General features: G+C 36.4%; 3 protein-coding genes across 7 annotated transcripts; 2 read left to right on the top strand and 1 right to left on the bottom strand.

Annotated features, from left to right (window-relative positions):
* Window positions 1-423: 423 nt before the first annotated feature.
* On the top strand, window positions 424-2,697 carry LOC144196817 (ras-related protein Rab-11B-like). The gene is made up of 5 exons (XM_077717280.1): window positions 424-580; window positions 1,148-1,343; window positions 1,418-1,611; window positions 1,685-1,765; window positions 2,180-2,697. The coding sequence occupies exons 1-5, from the start codon at window positions 541-543 to the stop codon at window positions 2,323-2,325; spliced, it is 657 nt and encodes a 218-aa protein (XP_077573406.1). The 5' UTR covers window positions 424-540; the 3' UTR covers window positions 2,326-2,697.
* A 765-nt stretch (window positions 2,698-3,462) lies between these two features.
* On the top strand, window positions 3,463-12,987 carry LOC144196558 (E3 ubiquitin-protein ligase MARCHF2-like). Of its 4 annotated transcripts, XM_077716855.1 has the most exons (6): window positions 3,862-4,218; window positions 5,629-5,807; window positions 6,295-6,493; window positions 6,992-7,026; window positions 7,086-7,201; window positions 12,455-12,987. In XM_077716855.1, the coding sequence occupies exons 1-6, from the start codon at window positions 4,204-4,206 to the stop codon at window positions 12,475-12,477; spliced, it is 567 nt and encodes a 188-aa protein (XP_077572981.1). In that variant the 5' UTR covers window positions 3,862-4,203; the 3' UTR covers window positions 12,478-12,987. The 4 variants fall into 4 exon arrangements, with proteins under 4 accessions (XP_077572980.1, XP_077572979.1, XP_077572981.1 ...); XM_077716854.1 differs by lacking the exon at window positions 3,862-4,218 and adding an exon at window positions 3,463-3,739 and having other exon boundaries at window positions 6,992-7,201; XM_077716853.1 differs by lacking the exon at window positions 3,862-4,218 and adding an exon at window positions 3,747-3,855 and having other exon boundaries at window positions 6,992-7,201.
* On the bottom strand, window positions 11,985-16,133 carry LOC144196561 (ras-related protein Rab-11B-like). 2 transcript variants are annotated; one of them, XM_077716861.1, is made up of 6 exons: window positions 15,991-16,133; window positions 14,970-15,165; window positions 14,702-14,895; window positions 14,549-14,629; window positions 13,954-14,126; window positions 11,985-13,359 (listed from the first exon to the last, which is right to left on the bottom strand). In XM_077716861.1, the coding sequence occupies exons 1-5, from the start codon at window positions 16,028-16,030 to the stop codon at window positions 13,981-13,983; spliced, it is 657 nt and encodes a 218-aa protein (XP_077572987.1). In that variant the 5' UTR covers window positions 16,031-16,133; the 3' UTR covers window positions 11,985-13,359; window positions 13,954-13,980. The 2 variants fall into 2 exon arrangements, with proteins under 2 accessions (XP_077572987.1, XP_077572986.1); XM_077716860.1 differs by lacking the exon at window positions 11,985-13,359 and having other exon boundaries at window positions 13,578-14,126.
* Between the last annotated feature and the right edge of the window lie 74 nt (window positions 16,134-16,207).

Raw genomic sequence — 16,207 nt, 5'->3', positions numbered from 1 at the left:
GTGACAAATCTGTATTATTGCAGGTATACATTATGATGTCATGTTGATCTGCTGAAACTACACGGTATGATAATAACATTTTTAAATAGTGTAAAGGTAAATGTTTTGGTAAAGCTATGGAAAATATTTTTTAAAATCATCTTGATGTAATGTACATAAAAGATCTCTGGTTCCTGGTGTGGGCCAGCGGTTTTTGTTACTAATCAAGCATTTTATAACTGCGTGCACTGGCTCCCCAGAGAAGTCCACCGTTGCAAGATGGCCGCTGGTTATCTATGCCATTGTTTCCAGGTCTAGCAATATATATTATCTAGGAGTCGTCCTGGATGCTGTCTTCCTGGATCAAGTCGTCCCGTGACTGTTTTGCGACAGCCGATTCGCCAACGTTACTGTCAAACTTGCGTTTACTATTTCTAATTGGTCCAGAGTCACTTTTGCTGCAGGTGACGCCCACATTTTCCTGCCCAAGGCGGAGTTTGTCTGTTGTTGGGCAATATTTAGAAAAGTAACAGCTTGGTACTTAGCTCCACACTCAACAAAATGGGAAACCGAGATGATGAATATGATTACTTATTCAAAGGTAAGAGCTTCTGAAAGCGAACCAACGGCAACATATGACACTTGATGTCCTTATGTGTCCGTAACACACGACCACGCTAATGCTAAAGTTAGCTCCCTGGGGAACGTCAACGCACAATTTGCCCAAGCCAAACCTTGTGTTTTCTCTTGTGAATTAGTATAATAATGTTTAGGCATAGTTAGAATAACATTAGAGTAAAAGTTCTGAGCCAAAGTGGAGAGGGATAGTGTTAGGAACAAGCTAGCAAGGACACGGGAGAAATAGATACTACTTGATGTGACGTCATTGACCTTCCATAATCGGGGCAATGTGAAGTTAGAATTCTGAAAAAGTACTTTTCATGACGGCTTTGGACGCCAATCCATTTGAGTTCAGAGTTGATACACAAACTTGCTTAGCTAGGAAAAAAGTAAAGGATACATGAAGAAAAATGCTTCTTTGGCACCGCCTGAAATAAACATTTTGTAGACACACTATGCTAGAACAGCTAGCAATCAAGGTAATAGTAGTCAATGGCCAGTTTAACAATAAATAATGTAGTGATTATCATGCCTTCGTGTTCTGCAGTTGTGCTGATCGGTGACTCCGGGGTGGGCAAGAGCAACCTGCTGTCTCGCTTCACCAGAAATGAGTTCAACCTGGAGAGCAAGAGCACCATCGGGGTGGAGTTCGCCACGCGTAGCCTTCAGGTGGATGGCAAGACCATTAAGGCTCAGATCTGGGACACGGCCGGACAAGAACGCTACCGAGCCATCACCTCGGCGTGAGTGTCGGTCGGTCGCCGCCGGCCATGTTTTGATGACTGTGTGTTGACCGCCCATTGTTTTCTGCCGGCAGGTATTACCGGGGCGCAGTGGGCGCTCTACTGGTGTACGACATTGCCAAGCACCTGACCTACGAAAACGTGGAGCGCTGGCTGAAAGAGCTGCGGGACCACGCCGACAACAACATCGTCATCATGCTGGTGGGCAATAAGAGCGACCTGCGGCACCTGAGAGCCGTGCCCACCGACGAGGCGCGGGCATTTTCAGGTAAATAAGACAAAAGAAAAAAAATTAATGCTGTTGTAAAGCAGGTTACGATTGTGAACGTTCTTTGTGTCAGAAAAAAACACGGTGTCATTCATCGAGACCTCTGCCTTGGACTCCACAAATGTGGAAGAAGCCTTCAAGAACATCCTCACAGGTAAGAAAAAACAATTCTCAAAAGATAGTCAACAGCAATATAGAATTTACGCACACCTCGCCACATTTTACGCACACCTCGCTACCACCTTTGATAGTCACTGTAGTATTTCTCAGTGTGTTTACTGTAGTAGTGGGTAGATATGCCTTGGTTGGAAGAAAAATCTGCACCCATTGCGACCTAATAGTTTTGACAGATTAGAAACACCAGTAAATTGCCCCCAAAGATCCAAATCACTTAAAACAAATAAAAATAAGAGTTTATTGCTGTAATTTGACAATCCAGCAGTCATTTTGCCTTACACGGTCAGCACTTCTCGTCAAAAATATTCCAAGAATTTAAAAAAAAAAATTCAAGTGAATTTACGGGACCTTTTTTAAAAACTCCTCCCTTTTTTAAACGCCTCCTTGGCAGAAATCTACCGCATCGTTTCACAGAAGCAAATATCAGACCGGTCGGCGCACGACGACTCCCCGGGAAACAACGTGGTGGACATCAGCGTGCCGCCCACCACCGACGGACAAAGGGGCAACAAAATGGCGTGCTGCCAGAATCTGTGACCTCTCTTCCCTCCCCGTTTTCTTTCTTACTTTGACTTCATTCCCATTCCCGGTGACCCGGTCGCGTTGAAAGCGATGGCGAGGGGATGTGAAAGCCTTTCCCGATTTTCCCAAAGACAGAGGAAACGTGGTCTGCCCACTCCCTGTTTCGGACGGCCCGCCATGATCCAAAGTCCAATCATTTCAAAGTTTTGTACAACGCGGTGGTCTCCAAAGAATTTCAATGGTAAAATGATTCAGACTCGGTTGAGCAACATCCAGTAAGCGTTTTACAAGTGCAGGGAACTTGCGAAGGGTGTGTGTGACTTGTGTGTGTCAGATTTATTTCTGGTGAAAATTGCCGATGCGTCAATAAAGCCAATGGCAAATGTATTTTTGGACCCCCGTGTTCATCATTTGACATTTCCCGGCAGATTTCCCTGCATTGCGGGAGGAAGGCTTGCTAAAATGACGTTTTTTGAAGTTTACAGTAACTTTTTGGGGTTGTTGTGATGCAATATTTCCTTAATGAGACGGACAATACGTTATCATGTGCTTCCCAGCAAAAATAATCTTTAATATAGTGGGAAAACTTCATTTCACTGGAGAAAAATTGAAATAAAATGCAGTATTTCCAATTCTGCTGTTTGTTTTTGGGGGCTTAATACTAAGCTAACGATTAGCAACTGGCTTTGTCCTCTTTATTAATGGTAATGCTTTCATTACTGGAAACAAATGATCTAAAACCTCATCAAAAGAACAGTAACAATCAAGACCAACCCTTGGGACAACAAACCCCGCTATCCCCTATAACTGTTGTCCCCAAATTACAGTTTTCCCCCTTTTAATCATTATTTTCTCTATTATCAAGAGACCTATTTCATTCCCTAATTTCTGCATGCTCATTTACACTCTGTGATTCACCCTTCCCTTCCATTGACGATAGTAGACGTCCAATCAGTTGTAAATGGACATTTTCCAGTCTCTTCTTTATACCACTTTAAAAAAAAGAAATACATGTCACTTTAAAAAAATTAAATACATAACTGTAAACGCATTGTTATGATTCACCTTCCTGAAATGCGAGGATTTTCCCCGATTTCCTTTTTTTTTGTGACAAACATCGATAATTTCCAAAAATGCGACGCCCCCGATTAGTTTATCGCGCAAGGCAATGACGTCACTCTGCGTGTCACGTGCTTCGTGTGCTTGATAATGTGGCGTGCAGAATTGCTCTCAACAACACAACTCTTTTTAAAGGCCATTAGTAACTCACCATCTAACTAATAACTATAACACCACCGCCGAGCAAGTGCAAGTGAAGGGATCGGATTACTTATTGAAACGCGCAGTTTTACGTCAAAACGGGATTAAAGCGTGTCGGACGCCGACGAGATGCCGTCATAAATTGTCATAAAGAACGGAGGAAAGAAGGGTAAGTAGTAGTATTTCCTGGTATTTTGCGTTTGTTTACCTTTTTTATCTTTTTCTCCTCACTATATTTCCATACAAGTCATCACGTATGGGCTGATCTAATTCCTGGAGCAGTGTGTATGTATCTGCATTGAGGAGTTAATATCTTGTGATATTTTAGTCGGATTTGTTCGTTTTGGAGTTTCTGATCATTTTGTAGGATTTTATTACGATTGTGTGAATGCGTTTCATTCATATTAGTTATGACTCTGTGGGATTTAGACGTGGAACTTTTTATGAGCTACTATTAAATGATCACATTTTTTGTCATAGTTTAAAAATTTGTCATTTTACTTTCAAATTTTTGCTTTCAAATAGTAATCTTTAGCAGTAGTTGGGTTTTTCTCCCAAAACTATGAAATCAGTGACAATGGCAAACAACCTGCCAATTACTTATTGTGGCTATGATAAGTTCTAGCACCTCAAATGACCCTTATAAGGGTAAGTGGTTTTGATGGATGAATGAAAAAATATGACTTACTTTCTTGTGTATAGTCTGCATTTTAGTCATGTTTATTATTTTAACAACAAATTCATGATGTGTATTACTGATGATTTGTTTTTAAAAAGTTAGACATGATCAAATAGCTATGCATAGGTATTTTATTTTGGCATAGATACCAAGTGCACTATTTAAGGAGTATATTAATTTAAAAATAGGTCATAAATTCCCTCAATTCTGTGAAATTATCTGAGTAATTTAGGAATCGGTGCATTGATGCACATATTCTTTAAAAAAAGTCTTTAAAAAATAAATTTAACAAACCTAAGGGACCTTAAAAAAACAAAGTCATGTTTTGATAGATGAATAGAATGTTATGCACAATAAAATGACATTATTTGTTGAATAATAGTAACATAGATTTCACAAACTCACATTGTTAACAATATGTGTCAGCACATCTAAATCTATACATGGCAACCAAAAGTCTAGGTGCAAATTGAATTCTTCAGTATGTGATGTATTTTGAAAAAATAATCTCAACGAAAAACAAAACAATGGCTTATTCTCACAGGCGACACAAAACAACATAACATGTTTCAAAACATCAACATATTATTGTGGGAGGCCAAACATCATAAATCGTTGCGTCTTAACAACGGCATGTTTTTGTCACCATCTGGCATGTTATTTTTTTATCCAAAAATAACAACACTGCAGTTAAATCCACCGGATTAGCAGGCATTTCGGCAATGATGAGCGACACTGGGCACGTTTGTCTACGTCGTTGCCGCGTCTTATCTCCGACGCGAGGCTATCGCGGCACAACCAGCTGTTTATCTGTCTGCCGCGCTGCCCTCGCGTCGCTGCTGATGTTAGGCCAAGTGTCATTTGGCCAGACACCAAATGTGCTTTTTTTGGGCACTCCCATAGGAAGTGGGTTTGTCAATGCGAGATTGTCATGCATTGTAATATTCTGAGAAAAAATTGAATTTTACAAGATTCCAGTTATCTTGTTGCTTATTTTTTTAATGTAACGTCAACCAATGTTCCCTCTAAACTGCACAATTGTGCACTACTCTCGTCTTCTCTGCGCAGCAGCAATCATATGGTGCGCAGTAAATAAAATCTAAACTTTATTATTTTTTTTTATCTCTTTCCCCATGATGGCGCCGTTTACCAGGCAGCCAGTGGCAGGAGCTCTGTCCACTCTTATGTTTTTTTGTGTTTTACAGTATGTTTTACATGGAAAATTAGAGGGAACATTGATGTGCACCTGCTTATGGCAGTTGTGATACTGGTGTGCCCATAGCGAGCAATGAACACTGGTACTCAGCACGCTCAGGGAGGTTGTCTTTCATTGACGTCCACTAAAGTTTGTGCTCACGTCCTGATGCCCGTCTTTGCAGCCTTTAGGCATGGCGACGGGTACGTGCTGCCCCCAGCCCGGCGCCTCGTGTGACTGCGCAAAAGATGTTGGGACCGGTGCAGAAGAAGAAAGAGGCAGCAATGGTGTGGACGAGAGTGAATACCCGCTGCTTTGCGTTGCCACACTCGGGGGAGGCCGGGTGTACAAAACCCCTCACAGGTTGGTTTTAGCACAAAACACTCCAAATTTGGTCACTTCCAAAATTGCATGGACATTTTTACATGCCACCATGCCATATATATATACTGTATTTTCTCGCATATAAGCCATATTTGTACCTAAAAAATGATGATGACTGGTCCAAGAGTACGGTTTATAGCCACACAAGACTTTGCTATACTCAGTTTCAACAGTAGATGTTGACAAATTGACATTTACTATTTGTTGATTCATTTCTGTTTTGCAGTAAGAAAACAACCATTAATGCACGTGTCAAAGTGGCGGCTTATAAGTGAGGAAATACAGTAGTTCATATGTACTGGGACGTTTTTTTGCTATGGGAAATGTGGACGACCGCCTAGGGTGCAAAATAGTTGGGTTGCAAAGTAGAGGCTGATTTTACCCATAAAGATGAAGTCAAAATGTCTTCCGAATCTGGAATAAAAGAGTGTGGAGGTCTTGACATGATGTGTTTTGCTTTGTGCAGCGATGGCGGGCCCATGTGCCGCATCTGCCACGAGGGGGGCTGCACGGAAGTCCTCCTGTCACCATGCAACTGCACGGGCTCGCTGGCCACCGTGCACAAGAGCTGCCTGGAGCTCTGGTTGTCTTCCTCCAACACCAACTGCTGCGAGCTCTGCCACGCCCGCTTCGACATCCAACGCACCGTCAGGCCTTTTAAATTGGTAGTTCATCACACACTTTCGCTTCATTTTGTTCATTTTACATAGCACTTATCCTCTCAAGAGCCGTGGGGTGTGCTGGAACTAATCCCAGCCAACTACGGGCAGTGGGTGAGGGATACCCTGAATTTGTTGCCATGAACAATTACCGTATTTTCACGACTATAAGGCTCACTGCATTACAAGACACACCCTCAATGAATGACACATTTTAATTTATTTCCCATATATAAAGCACATTGGATTATAAGGCGCCCTGTCTATTTTAGAGAAAATTTAAGACTTTCAAGTGCGCCTTATAGTCCTGAAAATACGGTTAGGGGAAAAAAACAGTTTAAGTACAGCATTAACACTGTGGCTATTTCAAACCCTCAAAAAGTACTGTTAAAAACAAATAGCATTGTAAGAATAGTATACATTTCTGGCAGCGAATGAGTGGAAAGAGAAAAGTGAGTCATCTGCAGACAGTTTGAGGGTAAATGATGTGGACTTTTGTGGCAGTGGCTGCGTGACCCGGGCGCCCACGAGGAGAGGAGGTTGGTGTTCTGCGACATCGTGTGCTTCCTCTTCGTCACGCCGCTGGCCTCCATTTCAGGCTGGTTGTGCCTCAAGGGCGTCAAGGACGACCTTCAGCTGGGCAGCCTGCTGCAGAACACGGGCCTCATCTCGCTCACACTGGTCCTTTTCAGCATCTACACCCTCTGGACCATGGTGAGACACTTCTTTCAAAATAGGGCTGTTTTTCACGTTAGCCTATGCGACAACATCATTTCACTTGTTCCCTCTCATGCTGTGGAACTGAGCGTCATTTCATTTTTATGTCGGTTGTTAGAGAAAATACAGTTTTTGGTGTTGCTGATGTACATCTATGCGTATATACATGCATGATCTCTAACCTGTGTCTATGTCTATGTCTGTGTCTGTGTATCTGTCTGTGTATCTGTCTGTGTATCTGTCTGTTTATCTGTCTGTGTATCTGTCTGTGTATCTGTCTGTGTATCTGTCTGTTTATCTGTCTGTGTATCTGTCTATATATCTATCTATATATCTATCTATATATCTATCAATATCTGTATGTCTGTATGTATGTATGTGTGTGTGTGTGTGTGTGTGTGTGTGTGTATGTATGTATGTATGTATGTGTATATATATGTATGTATGTGTATATATATATATATATATATATATATATATATATATATATATATATATATATATATATATGTATGTATGTGTATATATATATATATATATATATGTATGTATGTGTATATATATATATATATATATATATATATATATATATATATATATATATATATATATATATATATATATATATATATATATATATATATATATATATATATATATATATATATATATATATATATATATATATATATATATATATATATATATATATATATATATATATATATATATATATATATATATATATATATATATATATATATATATATATATATATATATATATATATATATATATATATATATATATATATATATATATATATATATATATATATATATATATATATATATATATATATATATATATATATATATATATATATATATATATATATATATATATATATATATATATATATATATATATATATATATATATATATATATATATATATATATATATATATATATATATATATATATATATATATATATATATATATATATATATATATATATATATATATATATATATATATATATATATATATATATATATATATATATATATATATATATATATATATATATATATATATATATATATATATATATATATATATATATATATATATATATATATATATATATATATATATATATATATATATATATATATATATATATATATATATATATATATATATATATATATATATATATATATATATATATATATATATATATATACATACATAGGTACATATATAGGTACTGTATGAGTCAATTTATGTCATTACTATGCTGGTGTGTGACATTTACAATAAATCTGGCTGAGCGTGTGTGATGGGGCTCTTTGCGGTAACACAGTAAAAAATGTGGCTCTTGGTCTCTGACTGGTTGGCCACCCCTGTAGTATAGTAAGGCTTTTTCTCTTCAAAAACGACATAGTATAGTAAGGCTTTTTTCTTTTAAAAAAACGACATAGTATAGTAAGGCTTTTTTCTTAAAAAAACTACATAGTATAGTAAGGCTTTTTTCTTAAAAAAAAACGACATAGTATAGTAAGGCTTTTTCTCTTCAAAAACGACATAGTATAGTAAGGCTTTTTTCTTTAAAAAACGACATAGTATAGTAAGGCTTTTTTCTTAAAAAACGACATAGTATAGTAAGGCTTTTTTTCTTAAAAAAAACGACATAGTATAGGAAGGCTTTTTTCTTAAAAAAACGACATAGTATAGTAAGGCTTTTTTCTTAAAAAAACGACATAGTATAGTAAGGCTTTTTTTCTTAAAAAAACGACATAGTATAGTAAGGCTTTTTTCTTTAAAAAACGACATAGTATAGTAAGGCTTTTTCTCTTCAAAAACGACATAGTATAGTAAGGCTTTTTTCTTTAAAAAACGACATAGTATAGTAAGGCTTTTTCTCTTCAAAAACGACATAGTATAGTAAGGCTTTTTTCTTTAAAAAACGACATAGTATAGTAAGGCTTTTTTCTTTAAAAAAACGACATAGTATAGTAAGGCTTTTTTCTTTAAAAAAAACGACATAGTATAGTAAGGCTTTTTTCTTAAAAAAACGACATAGTATAGTAAGGCTTTTTTCTTTAAAAAAACGACATAGTATGGTAAGGCTTTTTTCTTCAAAAACAACATAGTATAGTAAGGCTTTTTCTCTTCAAAAACGACATAGTATAGTAAGGCTTTTTTCTTTAAAAAACGACATAGTATAGTAAGGCTTTTTTCTTAAAAAAAACGACATAGTATAGTAAGGCTTTTTCTCTTCAAAAACGACATAGTATAGTAAGGCTTTTTTCTTTAAAAAACGACATAGTATAGTAAGGCTTTTTTCTTTAAAAAACGACATAGTATAGTAAGGCTTTTTTCTTAAAAAAACGACATAGTATAGTAAGGCTTTTTTCATAAAAAAACGACATAGTATAGTAAGGCTTTTTTCTTAAAAAAAACGACATAGTATAGTAAGGCTTTTTTCTTAAAAAAACGACATAGTATAGTAAGGCTTTTTCTCTTCAAAAACGACATAGTATAGTAAGGCTTTTTTCTTTAAAAAACGACATAGTATAGTAAGGCTTTTTTCTTTAAAAAACGACATAGTATAGTAAGGCTTTTTTCTTTAAAAAAAACGACATAGTATAGTAAGGCTTTTTTTCTTAAAAAACGACATAGTATAGTAAGGCTTTTTTTCTTAAAAAAACGACATAGTATAGTAAGGCTTTTTTCTTTAAAAAACGACATAGTATAGTAAGGCTTTTTCTCTTCAAAAACAACATAGTATAGTAAGGCTTTTTTCTTTAAAAAACGACATAGTATAGTAAGGCTTTTTTCTTTAAAAAAAAACGACATAGTATAGTAAGGCTTTTTTCTTTAAAAAAAACGACATAGTATAGTAAGGATTTTTTCTTAAAAAAACGACATAGTATAGTAAGGCTTTTTTCTTTAAAAAAACGACATAGTATAGTAAGGCTTTTTTCTTTAAAAAAACGACATAGTATAGTAAGGCTTTTTTCTTTAAAAAACGACATAGTATAGTAAGGCTTTTTTCTTAAAAAAACGACATAGTATAGTAAGGCTTTTTTTCTTTAAAAAACGACATAGTATAGTAAGGCTTTTTTCTTTAAAAAAAACGACATAGTATAGTAAGGCTTTTTCTCTTCAAAAACGACATAGTATAGTAAGGCTTTTTTCTTAAAAAAACGACATAGTATAGTAAGGCTTTTTTCTTAAAAAAACGACATAGTATAGTAAGGCTTTTTTCTTAAAAAAACGACATAGTATAGTAAGGCTTTTTTCTTTAAAAAACGACATAGTATAGTAAGGCTTTTTTCTTTAAAAAAACGACATAGTATAGTAAGGCTTTTTTCTTTAAAAAACGACATAGTATAGTAAGGCTTTTTTCTTTAAAAAAACGACATAGTATAGTAAGGCTTTTTTCTTTAAAAAAAACGACATAGTATAGTAAGGCTTTTTTCTTTAAAAAACGACATAGTATAGTAAGGCTTTTTTCCTTACTATACTATGTTGTTTTTTTAAGAAAAAAGCCTTACTATACTATGTCGTTTTTTAAAGAAAAAAGCCTTACTATACTATGTCGTTGTTTAAAGAAAAAAGCCTTACTATACTATGTCGTTTTTGAAGAGAAAAAGCCTTACTATACTATGTCGTTTTTTGACGGAAAAAAGCCTTACTATACTATGTCGTTTTTTAAAAGAAAAAAGCCTTACTATACTATGTCGTTTTTTTAAAGAAAAAAGCCTTACTATACTATGTCGTTTTTGAAGAGAAAAAGCCTTACTATACTATGTCGTTTTTTTAAAGAAAAAAGCCTTACTATACTATGTCGTTTTTTTAAGAAAAAAAGCCTTACTATACTATGTCGTTTTTTTAAGAAAAAAGCCTTACTATACTATGTCGTTTTTTTAAAGAAAAAAGCCTTACTATACTATGTCGTTTTTTTAAGAAAAAAAGCCTTACTATACTATGTCGTTTTTTTAAGAAAAAAGCCTTACTATACTATGTCGTTTTTTTAAAGAAAAAAGCCTTACTATACTATGTCGTTTTTTAAAGAAAAAAGCCTTACTATACTATGTCGTTTTTGAACAGAAAAAGCCTTACTATACTATGTCGTTTTTTTTAAGAAAAAAGCCTTACTATACTATGTCGTTTTTTAAAGAAAAAAGCCTTACTATACTATGTCGTTTTTGAAGAGAAAAAGCCTTACTATACTATGTCGTTTTTTAAAGGAAAAAGCCTTACTATACTATGTCGTTTTTTAAAGAAAAAAGCCTTACTATACTATGTCGTTTTTGAAGAGAAAAAGCCTTACTATACTATGACGTTTTTTAAAGAAAAAAGCCTTACTATACTATGTCGTTTTTTTAAGAAAAAAGCCTTACTATACTATGTCGTTTTTTTTAAGAAAAAAGCCTTACTATACTTTGTCGTTTTTTTAAGAAAAAAGCCTTACTATACTATGTCGTTTTTTTAAGAAAAAAGCCTTACTATACTATGTCGTTTTTTTAAAGAAAAAAGCCTTACTATACTATGTCGTTTTTTTAAGAAAAAAGCCTTACTATACTATGTCGTTTTTTTAAGAAAAAAGCCTTACTATACTATGTCGTTTTTTTTAAAGAAAAAAGCCTTACTATACTATGTCGTTTTTGAAGAGAAAAAGCCTTACTATACTACAGGGTTGGCCAACCAGTCAGAGACCAAGAGCCACAATTTTTACTGTGTTACCGCAAAGAGCCACATCAACACACTCAGCCAGATTTATTGTAAATGTCACACACCAGCATAGTAATGACATAAATTGACTCCTACAGTACCTCCTACTTGTACTTGTATATATGTACATGTACGTATATATACATACATACATAGACAGACAGACATATAGATATACATACATACATACATACATACATACATACATAAATACATACATACATACATACATACATACATACATATGTACACTCAATCATAGATGCACAGGTTAGAGAACATGAAAACAAATTTTACACAGATGCACCCATCTGGATTTGAACTCAAGACCCCAGATCTGTGAGGCTGTCATGCTAACCATTCAACCACCGGGCCACCGTCTGTTTATGTATCAATTTGAAATTGGTCTATTTCCTCTCAAAGACAGTCACAACCCACCATTTCAAACTTGTAGCTTTACTAAACTTGAATGCTAATGGCTTTCTCATCCTCACTTGCAGGTGTGCCTTCGCTACCACTGTAAGCTATACTCTGAGTGGAGAAGAAAAGAGCAGCAAGTACGCCTTCTACTTCCCAAAAGCAAGGAAGCTGCCTCGTCCCAGGATCCTTTGCGCTCCCCGGTGCCACTCCACACACTCTGCCCCGACAATTTAGTATGAGACACCGAGGGGGGCTTTGCTTTTCTCCCTCTGATGGACTCTGAAAGCAAAGACGGGACGACGTCGAACGCTTCTGACGAGGACGGACATCCAAACCATTTTTAGCAAAAAAGGCAGTGGTAATGGGCGTCCAATCCATTTGGATCAGGAGGCGTTCGAATGGATTGGATGCCTATCACTGTCACTGGTGGACTATGAGTTAACACGCCAGTTACTTTAATGGAATACTTTTGTTTGGAGTTAAAATTTATAGTTTTTCTTGCCACGCTTCCACTTTGTTGACGGTAAATTGTCGAGTGCTCTTATTTCCTATTTATTTGGATGATTCTTATTAAAATCATTGTGCAAAGAAGCACTGAAAATGGACAACGACATTGATGAGGCCCACCAAATGTTTTTTTTAAACGGGTTTGTTTGTGTTTTGAAACGGGAGCGGCAGGGGATTGTAGGGATCATCTGTTTTTACAAGCATGGGAGAGGTTGGATTATCCACATGTTTACATTTTAGACGCAAGACTCCCCCCAGCCTCGACAACAAGTGCAGTGGAACGTTGGTTTTAAGGACTAGGGGATGCTTAGTGGTAGTCTTTGTTTTGGGAAAGAAAAAGGCTTATACAGGGTCATTTTTAACAAAAAGCCTTGCTGTATAAATTTTTAACAAAAAAAATAGCCTTACTATACATGGTCTCTAATCAAAGGGGAAAAAAGTAATTTTCCTCAGCTGAGATCTGGCACCCCCCGCGACCCTAGTGAGGATAAAGAAAAAGCATTAGCGTCCACGGTCATGCCTGTTAAAAATAGACAAAAAATACATTGTTTTTATAGTAACGTGTATTAGACTAATAAACATTAAAACAACAATGTATTTTTTGTGTCCCAACATAGTATACTAAGGCTATTTTTCTTAGGGTCTCAAGATATTTTTTTTTCAGTGCACAGGCAAAAACGACCAAAGGCAGGGGAATAGTGTGTACATGAATTTTTTAACAAAAAAAAATCCTTAGTCTGAATGGCCACACAAGGTTCACACACACCAACCCAAGTCTTTTTCTAGCAACTGTGCAAATAAGATATTTGGATTTAAATCATTTTTTTGTAAACATAAGTCTTGAACTCTTCCCCTGCTAAAAATAAACAACTCAAAGCAATAAGCGTTCAATAAATACACAATGACGACATTCTATAAATATATTTGGCATGACGCAAAAAGAAGGCGGACGGGGAGCCACTAATACTGCTGTTAAGACTTTTTGGTCTGGGGTGCAAAGCTCCATGAGCATTCAATGTGTTTTTTGATATAACAAGGGGGTGAAAAAAGTGCTTGTCCTTAGTGATACCACCTTGAAGAAGAATGATGCAGGTTAGGGTCACATGTTCTGGCAGCACTGCACTCTTGGCCCTTTGTGGCCGTCGTAGGTGGGCGCCACATTGATGTCGACTACGTTGTTCCCCGGCGAATCGTCGTGCGCGCACCGCTCCGCCATCTGCCTCTGGGAGACGATGCGATAGATTTCTGCAAAGGATGTGTTGCAAGTATTAATTGGTTGTTTACCCTTTAAAAAGGCACTTTCATAACAAATCTACTGAGCCAAAACCAAAGAGACCTAACAAGGTAACTAACTTCAACTAAAACTTAGACTTAATCTAATGACATCTTAGTTAGATATAATATTCAACAGTAACTATAACTTTGATATCCAGTTTTTGAACATTTGTGCCTCAATTAAAACAGTATGTACTTCTGTTTTTAGTCATTTTGATGTCATTCATTTTTAATTAATAATTTTGGGATTTTGTATGTATTAATGAAACAAAAAAATACAATAATGATAATTGTCCAAACTATCAGATAATTAATATTATATTGCTGACCTGGAAACAGTTTAAAAGAAGAAAAAAATGAAAAAAAACAAAACAAAAGTTTTTTTTTTTTACCTGCGAGGATGTTCTTAAAAGCTTCTTCCACATTTGTGGAGTCCAACGCGGAGGTCTCAATGAACGACAGCGTGTTCTTTTCTGAACCGGCGACAAAATCGTGAGGACAATGTTTACTCTCTTTCCCCACTTTTTTTCACTCGTCATATTTACCCGCAAACACCAGCGCTTCGTCGGTGGGCACGGCCCTCAGGTGTCGCAGGTCGCTCTTATTGCCCACCAGCATGATGACGATGTTGTTGTCGGCGTGGTCCCGCAGCTCCTTCAGCCAGCGCTCCACGTTTTCGTAGGTCAGGTGCTTGGCGATGTCGTACACCAGTAGAGCGCCCACTGCGCCCCGGTAATACCTGCCGGCGGAAAACAATGGGCGGTCAACACACAGTCATCAAAACATGGCCGGCGGCGACCGCCCGACACTCACGCCGAGGTGATGGCTCGGTAGCGTTCCTGTCCAGCTGTGTCCCAGATCTGAGCCTTGATGGTCTTGCCGTCCACCTGAAGACTACGTGTGGCGAACTCCACCCCGATGGTGCTCTTGCTCTCCAGGTTAAACTCATTTCTAGTGAAGCGAGACAGTAGGTTGCTCTTTCCTACCCCGGAATCGCCGATCAGAACAACTGCAAAACAAAAAATGGATCCAAATTTATCACTTCAAATTGATGGGATCACTGTCTATATAACTATAATGACTCTCTCTTTTGAAAAATGGGTCACTTGATTTATTACATGATTTATTGGTTTAATTACATCAGGGAAGCTATGCAAAAGCAAAGCGTTGCCAGGAAAACTTAATTACGAGAATTTTGCTTGTCTCTGCCTCAGGTAATACACTGTGTAAACTTGCATAAGAAAAACTCCCCAAGGGGTTCTTTATTGTTCATCTGATTGGTAGTAAATAAATCTTGATGTTATCGCTTTATTGTGTGTTTTGTTTCCCAATCCATATTTAAAATTATCACCAAAGAAGAGACATTAATGCTAAAGCTATTAAAAGTGTAATTCACAATAGAAAATGTGTAACATTATGAGATGCAACTGTTTTTGTTGCTTATTTTCGCATTGAGTGAGCCAGAAACTGTTCGTTTTCACAAGTTTTAAATTTGGGCAACGAAAGCCTTGCAATATTAAGAGATGTAAATTGTAAAAAGAAGATATTCAAGTAAACCAACCAAATATATTAATATTCTTATGTTATCTTAACCAAAAGTTGTTCGACTTTTGGAAACGTACGGTAAACCTGCTGTTAACTAATGTACGGACTTTAAGCATCATATTCAAGAAAAAGGGTTATTACGAAATGACAAGTTTGTCCACAATGAAAGAGACGTGATGAAGGCATTGTTTGTTTAGCATTAGCCTCAGCAGCTGCCTAATGCTAACGAGCACGCATGCTAAACGCCGTGCGCTTTTGCAAGCAAATCAAAGAAAAGCCGGCACTTTACCTTTGAATAGAAAATCATATTCGTCGTCCCTGTTCGCCATGTTGTCACTGACGGTGTGTTGCTCAATTCGCCCTTTTTTGCACCGTATACAAGGACGGAACGTAACGTCGCCACCTTTCCAGCGTTGCGGAAACGTTCGATGACGTCACACCGCTGACGTCACGTGGTGTTGCGATATGCCTTGCCAAAGCGGATTAGAGTCTAGTCATCAATTTCC

Source organism: Stigmatopora nigra, chromosome 5 (genome assembly GCF_051989575.1).
Source record: "Stigmatopora nigra isolate UIUO_SnigA chromosome 5, RoL_Snig_1.1, whole genome shotgun sequence".
In the NCBI taxonomy this organism is placed as follows: domain Eukaryota; kingdom Metazoa; phylum Chordata; class Actinopteri; order Syngnathiformes; family Syngnathidae; genus Stigmatopora; species Stigmatopora nigra.
Note: the sequence above shows the minus strand (reverse complement) of the source record. Positions and strands in the feature narration are given on the sequence as shown.